Source organism: Vigna radiata, chromosome 9 (assembly GCF_000741045.1).
Source record: "Vigna radiata var. radiata cultivar VC1973A chromosome 9, Vradiata_ver6, whole genome shotgun sequence".
NCBI classification, from domain to species: Eukaryota; Viridiplantae; Streptophyta; class Magnoliopsida; order Fabales; family Fabaceae; genus Vigna; species Vigna radiata.
Window position 1 is genome coordinate 9,559,242 of NC_028359.1, and position 9,158 is coordinate 9,568,399.

The 9,158-nt window shown below is 30.4% G+C and overlaps 1 protein-coding gene across 1 annotated transcript; it reads left to right on the top strand.

The window, feature by feature from the left end:
- The first annotated feature begins 110 nt into the window (after window positions 1-110).
- Window positions 111-1,435, top strand: LOC106773269 (probable polygalacturonase At3g15720). The gene is made up of 4 exons (XM_014659976.2): window positions 111-245; window positions 342-452; window positions 532-750; window positions 1,400-1,435. Exons 1-4 carry the CDS (start codon window positions 111-113, stop codon window positions 1,433-1,435), a joined length of 501 nt encoding a protein of 166 aa, XP_014515462.2.
- Window positions 1,436-9,158: the final 7,723 nt, after the last annotated feature.

Consider the following 9,158-nt stretch of genomic DNA (forward strand, 5'->3'; position numbering starts at 1 on the left):
TTTTGCATAGGAGGCCACGGGATAAGGTTTGTATAAATCGTATCATATATATAGTTTCTGTAATGTTAATAATAAAGTTAAATATGTGATTGAACTGTGCATGACATGTAATGAAACATGTATATGAATCACTCAGTATTGGAAGCCTTGGTAGAAATAAATCCTATGAGACAGTTGAAGAGATACATGTGCAAAACTGCAGCTTCATTGGCACCACAAATGGAGCAAGAATCAAGACATGGCCAGTGAGTAACTTATATATACAATACTTCATATATCATACCTTTTTTTTTTTTTTTTTTTTAACTTTTATTATCTTTACATTCTTCAATTTTATGCAGGGTGGATCAGGTTATGCAAGAAAAATCATGTTTGAGGAAATCATATTGCAAGATGCTAAGAATTCAATTATTATAGACCAACATTACGGCTTTAAAACTCTAAGTGAAGTGGTATAAACTTGATTTGCATTCACAATATTATTATGATATGTGATTTGAATATTTTGATTTGAAGTAATTGTGGTAACAGGGAGATGATGCAGTGAGGGTGAGTGAAGTGACTTATAGAGGGTTCAATGGAACTTCTGCAAGTGAGAAAGCAATTAATTTGAACTGTAGCCCATCTGGTTGTTTCAACATTACATTGGATCAGATTTACATTGTCTCTTCAAAATCTTCCAATTCCAAAGATGCTTATGCTTTTTGTAAGAACATTGTTAATGGGACGATTGGATCCACGGTTCCTAAAGTATCTTGTCAATAAAATGAATTCCCATGCCAACCTTTGTGGTGGTGGATTTATTGTAAGAGAAATTAAGCTTCCAATATTTGTGGCATTTCTAAGTAACATGGAAATGTGAATTTAATATATTTTCTCAATTTCCTTGCCTACTTATCTTTACTTTATCTATCATCCTAAAGCTTTTTTATTTATTTATTTATTTCTTAATAATAACAAATAAATTAATAAAAATGACATTTGTGGTATCCTTTTTGGTATGTAAAGTCGAAGATACATACATAAAAAAAAATTATAGTTCCAAAGATGGTTAGGGACTCAAGCCAATTTATAAAATATTGTCACTTACGAGGATATATCATACAATATAAGTGGATAATATTATATATTTTTTTTAAAATTGGGTAGTGTTCAAAATCATTTATTATTATATTTATTTATATTTTATTCACTAAAAGAAATTATTATTTAATAAAATTATTTTGTGGATGTTATAAAAACGTTAACAAATTAATATTATTTAAGATGATTGTAATAAGTGTTAGAAGATTAGTAATTTTTAAAAGTGGACTTTAAGTCTAACTCAACCTTCACTATTATTTTTTCTCCATTTCCAATTCTGATTACTCCGTTTCTAGTTCTGACTTTTGTGTTGTAGGTTGCATCAAAATCTTTGAATAATTCTTGGTCGTAAAACCACTATCAATTAGCCAACTTTCTATTGATCTTGTAGTAGAAAAGTAAGAAACAACAAAATGTTCTTCTTCTTCACCGTCTTCAACCGTAACTTGTACATTCTTTTATTTTTCTGATAACTTGCAGATTTTCTCCACATGCCCTAATTGTCCACATTTATGGAATTTTACATTTGGCCTCCACCAACACATTTGTTATCATTTTTGTGGTTGAAACTTCATGACCTACCCCCTTTTTTTTTTTCAGCAACTCAATTGTCAAAGCCCCTTCAATATGACCTTCTTCTCTCATGAGTCTTCTTTGTTCTGGAGCCTGAAGTGCGGTCAAAAGTTATGCCAAGGTAATAGTAGAAAGATCTTTTGAGTTCTCCAAGGAAGTCAATGTGGTTTCATATCTTTCTGAAATTGTTACAAGTATTTTTTGAACAATTCGAGAATCAGGCATCTCAATGCCAAGAAGACATATTCTGTTTGCAATGCCGAGAAGTTTGTTCGCATAATCTTTGATTGTCTCTGAATCTTTCATCCTTTGCATCTCAAGTTCTCGAACCAGATTCAAAGCTTGCATTCCTTTTATTCTCTCACAACCTTCATACCCTTCCTTCAAAAACTTCCAGATTTCACGTGTCATTTTCAACATCACTATTTTGTTGAAAATGACTGGAATACAGCTGTGAACAAAATTGATTTGACTTTGGACTTTCGAAGCCTGCTTTCTTTGTGATTTTTCATTTGAGCAACCGTATGATTATTTGGCAAAGGAGACACTTCGTAGTCCTCTTCTACTGCTTCTCATACATCGTTAGCATCTAGATATGCTTCCATTTTAACAGTCCACATTTGATAGTTTAGTCCATCAAATACAAACACAGAAACGGTAGTAAAGGATGTTTTAGATTCCATCTTATGTGTGGTGGCTATTTTGTGGTTGTAGATGTTTGTGGGTTATATCGCAAATCCTGTAAGATCCTTTATGCTCTTGATACCAATTGTTAGGTTTTAAGATATAAGAGACAAAAGAATGAAAGGGAAAGTGATATCTTTTATTAAGCATAAACAGTAAATATTTATACTACATAATTTGTAACCAACTTTGAAAAATATCTACTAAACTAAATAATTAAATAATGCATTAAATCCTCCTAAGAAATAGAATAAGAATATATTTTTATTTAACTGCTTTGACTTTTTTAACCACATATTAGTTCAGTCACAAAATTCCAATAAGTGCTTACATTTTTGTTCCCTAGAAGACGAGGTTTGAAACAACTTTATACTTACCACTAGCATCTAGAATTGGTTATGCTACTAAGTTATTTTAAAGTCAATGGAAATTGTCTAATTCTTTTAAAATTGAGTTAAACAACATACGAAGCTTCAGCTCCTATCCTTTTGAGGCCTTATTCTTGTATTGTGCGCACATATGCAACTTGTGTTAATATCATTTTGTAATTTGTGTGAACTTATTGACAACGCTTCTTTTGTTCAAATAATTCTGCAACTAGACATTCATTTCCTTATTTTAGAATATTTTATCTTCTATGTTGTATTTGTCCGTTTTTCTATCTCGATATGATTGTCATATATTCCAGGCCCCACAAAACTTATTCTCACCATTATGAAAGTTAAAATTTAGTCCATATTTTGCACCTGTTTCCATTTATAAAATTGCTTCTATCGTGGTTTTAAAAGACTTACATATATCTTATCCTTTTGTGGAGGCTTTCATTTATCCTGTGTTATAATAGTTTAAGACAAGATTGTTTAAAGAAACTTTGTTTTGAAGTCTAACATAACATCTAAAACAAAATAATTTTTAATTGTCTAATAATCTAGAACATATGCTATAAGCGTTAAAAGTTATAGAATTCATAACAGAACATTTAATCACTAAAGCGTCTAATTAAAAGTTAGACTATCTAGGATACACATATAACCTCGCTAAATGCTTGATATCCTAAATGCTATAGAAGTTACTCAAAACAAACAAGCATTAAACACTAGTACAAGTATCATGTCTAAATGCTTACATCGTCTGACGCTTTAATTAATGCATGTATGTTCAAATACTTTTTTGCCTGTTAAGTTGTGCTCTCTTTTTCTATCCAGATTACCAACTTTATTCAAAAGTCTATTCAGAATAAAAAAAATGTTTAGAGACATGAAAATATGTAGGGAATGTTTTCTAGATACCTTATGCCTGTCTCATCAGTACACAACATAATTGCTGTGTCAAGATGCAAAATAGCTTTTGACTGTAGCATAAAGGCTACTAACCTATAAAAAAGTCAAAAGCTATGAGTAACAAATTTGTTTCGAAGATGTCTATATAAAGAAGATTGTATCAAGAGAAGAAAAAGGACTTTTGCTATCAAGATCATTCTACGTTCACTGCTTCTCCCTAAGCTATTTCTTTTAAGGCTTATCTTTGAAAAGATCTTTTTACAAGTTTTCAGAAGTTCATTTTATTGATTTCATACTCTATAGGAGAGTTATCTGTCGTTTTGTAAGATTTCAAAAACACTTTGTTGATTTAGATTCAAAAATGAATTCACTTACGACTTAATTACAGTTGAATTAGTAATGATCATACTTTAAACTTAAAACTCACTTACGACTTATTGAACCTTATTATTAGTTGGGTTACTGTTTTTAACACAGTAATCATGTTATTTTTAGTTTGTTAGGATTTTCTGTTTTTCCCATTCCCTTCCGAACTCTATATAAAGCGTTACCCCCTGTTTCCTTTGTAATATAAGAAATTGTAAAAGCTTGAGATGAGAAGAAGAAGAAGAAGTATACAGTAAATGAAATAAGGTTTTCGTTCTTACCTCTGATCGGTGCTCTTGTCTTCCATTCTCTTCCCCTTTCTCTATGTTTCTTTCTTGCCCGGAGATCGTCTCCGCCTCCGCCATCATCGCTCCATGAAGATCGCAAGTTGCTCGCCTCTCTTCTCTCGCGTCGAGCTCGCTTTCTCCATCTAACCTCTGACTCTGGAAGCTTCTGCCGAAAGCTTTTCTTTTACTCTCGCTGGATTAGTTTTGTTGGGTTAGATCATTGTTGGGCTGCACTGTAGCTACTTAGGCCCATTTTCATTATGGTATCAAGAGCAGAATCAACACCCACTCTGTTTCCGCTGCCCAGGTCTGTTTCTTGATACTTCTTGGTCATTTTCTTGGCCTGATTTTTGCCTTCCTGCATCACAATGGAAAACACAGATCCTTCTACCAATCCTACCAGTCCCTACTACTTACATCCTGGGGAGAACCCTGGCCTAACACTCATCTCTCAAGTTCTCAATGAGACAAATTATTCCTCTTGGAGTAGAAGTATGAGAAGAGCCCTTTTATGCAAAAATAAAATAAAGTTTGTTGATGGGTCTATCAAGAAACCGAAGAATGGTGAATCTTTGTATGATGCATGGGAAAGATGTAATGTAATGGTACTTTCATGGATCATAAAAACCCTTTCTCCTCAGATTGACGAAAGTGTTATATACGTTGAAGAAGCCCAAGAATTATGGGAAGAACTAAAAGAGAGATTTTCCAAAGGGGACTATTTTAAAATGTCAGACCTTCTACAAGATATTCACTCAATAAGACAAGGGGAAAGAAGTGTTAATCAGTTTTTCACTGATTTAAAGATTCTCTGGGAAGAATTGGAGTCTCTTAGGCCTATGCCCACATCTACTTGTAAAATCCCCTGCAGCTGTGATTTTTTGAAGATTTCTCTGAAATATAGAGAGATAGAGCACGTTATATGTTTCTTGAAAGGTTTAAATGATACCTACAATACTGTCCGAACTCAAATTCTCCTCATGGAACCCTTACCCAACATCAATCGTGCTTTCTCCCTCATCATACAACAGGAGAGACAGGAAAGAACTGATACTGGCACCACTGCCCACAATCAGTCTACTGAAATTGCAAGAGTATTGGAAAATGTGACTGATAGGGGCAACAACTGGAAGGCTGGACAAAATTGGAAGAGTCAAAACCGGAATGTTGGATCATACAGTCAAGGAAGAGGCAGAGGCAGGAATCCTAATCATGGAAAACAGTGTTCGTATTGTAATAAGATGAATCATACAGTGGATGAATGCTACTCCAAGCATGGCTACCCACCTTGGTACAAAAAGAATGATGGAAATTCTGTTAATACCTTCCAGAATGATTCTAGACAGGGAATTGTGCATCGAGGAGGCACCAATACTGCCTTCATCAACTTAACGCCAGAACAGATTGAAAAGCTTCTCAAAATGATTGAGAAAGCTGATGAGCCCACACACAAAATCAACCAAATGCAAAGAAATGATGAAGATGACAAACCAGGTATTCTTTCCTGGATTATTGATACAGGAGCAACAGATCATGTTACTCATGAGAAGAAAAATTTTGTTACTTTCTATAAAATCAGTCCCATAAATGTTAGACTACCTAATAACTCTGTTGTTACTGCAAATTATGCTGGAACAGTGCAATTCTCTAAGGATTTTATCATCTTTAATGTATTATATATCCCTGATTTCTCTTTCAACTTAATTTTTGTTCAAAGTCTTACAAGAGATTTGAATTGCAATCTAATATTTTCTTCTGAGATTTGTCAGGTAAGGGAGAATTCCACATTGAAGATGATTGGGTGTGCTAATCCTCACAAAGGACTCTATTATCTGCAAGCCTTTCCTACTGCTGATCAGGATTTTGTTTCCAAAACTGATTTTTCTTTTAAACATCTTGATGTAAATTTGTGGCATTATAGGTTAGGCCATCCTGGATACAATGTTGTAAAACAAATATGTGATCATTTTCCTTATGTTCAAGCCAATACTAATGTTGTTTGTGATGTTTGCCATTATGCTAAGCAACATAAGTTGCCTTTCCCCACTAGTATTTCCTTATCTGCTGAATGTTTTGACTTAATCCATTACGATATTTGGGGCCCTCTTTCTATTTCCTCTATACATGGTCACAAATATTTCCTTTCCATTGTTGATGATCATAGTAGACATGCATGGATATTTTTAATGAACAATAAAAAACAAACTAGGGGTTTACTAGAGAATTTTATTATCAAAGTTAAAATTCAGTTTGGCAAAAAGATTAAAGGTGTTAGGTCTGGCAATGGTCCCGAATTCAATCATATTAGCTTGTATGATTTATATAGCATTAATCACCACACTAGTTGTGTTGAGACTCTGATCGATTAATCTTACTCATCTAGTTAGATATTTGATAGAATTATTTGGTCTTAATTGATTAGAGGGTCATACACTACAATTATCAAATGAAATTATAAAGAATTTTATTTCTATACTTCACGAAAGTAATCTAAAATATTCTCGTCACCAAACCACATGTAAAGACTATATTATATTTGATTGTGAAATCTCGTCAATATTTTTAATACATGAGGAATGAAAAATATATTTATTAATAAAGACAACACCTATGAAAAACACTATCTTTAATTCATTTTAAAACAATATATTTATGAATATTATTCTTTACGTGGTGTTTAACTTTCTATTTTTACACTATCTCACTTAAACTCGTAATTAGATTTACAACAGAAACATTTACCCAATTATAACAAAGTTTTATCATTTTCTTCTTCTTTTGTTTTCTTTTCCTCTATTTTTTTTTTCAGTTTGAAGGATAGATAGGTGCTCCATGTATGAAAGTTACACATATAACCTCCCTAAATACTTGATATCCTAAATACTATAAAAGTTACTCAAAACAGAGAAGCATTAAAAACTATTATTATTATTATTATTATTATTATTATTATTATTATTATTATTATTATTATTATTATTATTATTATTATTATTATTATTATTATTATTATTANTATTATTATTATTATTATTATTATTATTATTATTATTATTATTATTATTATTATTATTATTATTATTATTATTATTATTATTATTATTATTATTATAGTATTTAGTATTTAAACACAGGAAAAAAAATCACAATCTTTATTTTTTTTCTTTTGAGTGTATCCAATTTCAATTATTTATCTTTCGCTAAGCATATACACAGTTATTAAGTATCAAATTATAATAGAAATCACAAGCAAAGTTTTAAATTATTTATGCATGAAAACCAGAGATAATTTGTATATCAATTAAATGAAACTCTCTAATTTTATAGAAAATAAAATCATATTTAATGCTTAATATTAATTCAACAAATAATAATAGTTATTAATGATATAAATTATATTTATTAAATATAATACATGGTGAAAATTAACGATAATATTTATTAAATACAACGTAGTAAAAATTAATGACTAGTTATTGATTATATTTATTAATATATTAAAACGTAATATATAGATAAAATTAGTAATATTATATTAAATATTGTGTTTTTTCATCATAATTCTTAAGCCTAATATCAATTGAAATTATATACCTTTTTCAATATATATTATGCATGTAGTATTAAAAGAATAGAAATTTTGGTGTTCTTTATAAATTGTATGAAAAGTCATATTTATCACTGTTTAATTTAAACTTTTATAACATCATCTTCCATCTGTTCTTGCAATGCATCCCAAATTAATGAGTTATACATCAGTATTAATTATTCTCGCATATGGAAACAATATTTGTGACATGTGTTCCTTACAATTCTATTTTCTCTTTATCATCGTAATGAATTCTATTTTCTCTTTATGAATGTCGATGAATAGACATGCATTTGTATTTAAAATAATTTTTTGTAAATAAAAAATTATAATTATTTTTTGTTTTTAAATTAATTTACTACAGTTTTGATTACTAAAACAATTAGTATCTAAATTGATCAATAAATAATCAGTGACCTATTAAAGTTATTTTCACTTGTTAAGAAAAGCATGTGTAATTTAATGATTATGACCTTGTGCATTTAATTTCTTTTTTCCTATTCCATATTTAATCATCACTGGTTACAATGAAGGATCAAGCTATGTAAATCCCTGTATAAATATTCTTTGACAAATAAGAACAAATAAGAACAGAAAAAAGAGTGTTATTCTAGAATTTGTAAAAAATGCAAAGATTAATGAATGGTATCATGATTCTAGGTATTGTTTCAGCCACATTCTGTCTGAACAGCAAAGCTGAAACCCAAATCAAATATGTTAATGTGATGGACTATGGAGCTCATGCTGATGGCAAAACTGATGATTCAAATGTATATATATCAGTATTTTTCTTTTTTCTCACTCTTTATATATAAATGTGTTATATAAAGAGTGAGAAAAATAAATTATTTTTACAATAATCATATGATTGTAATGTTTTTCTCTTTGTAACCAATGGAGTGATTTTTAACTATTTGTGTTAATTGATTGTAGGCAATTTCAAATGCATGGCAAGATATGTGTAGAGAGGAAGGGCCAGCAACTCTACTGATACCTTCAAACAAAATACTTTTGGTGAAAAGATTAAACCTAAATGGTCCCTGCAAGGCTCCAAACGTTAGGATTAAGGTATCTCTAACCAACATTTCGTAACATTATTGTAAGGTGTTTAATAAAAAAAAATTGTTAAATCTTTTTCATGAATTGAAATACGGATTTTATAGTCAAGTTTGATGATTTTCATCTCCTTTTGTTTTCTTTCCCTCTAATTCTGTGGCAGTTTGAAGGAAAGATAGTTGCTCCATCTATGAATGAATGGGTTGGTGATTCGTCCAGATGGATTCAGATATTCAATGT

Coding starts and splice junctions, on each gene's coding strand:
- LOC106773269 (XM_014659976.2), top strand. CDS start 111: ATGAAACATGTATATGAATCACTCAGTATTGGAAGCCTTGGTAGAAAT. Junction 246..341: donor CAAGAATCAAGACATGGCCA/GTGAGTAACTTA, acceptor AATTTTATGCAG/GGTGGATCAGGTTATGCAAG. Junction 453..531: donor TTAAAACTCTAAGTGAAGTG/GTATAAACTTGA, acceptor TTGTGGTAACAG/GGAGATGATGCAGTGAGGGT.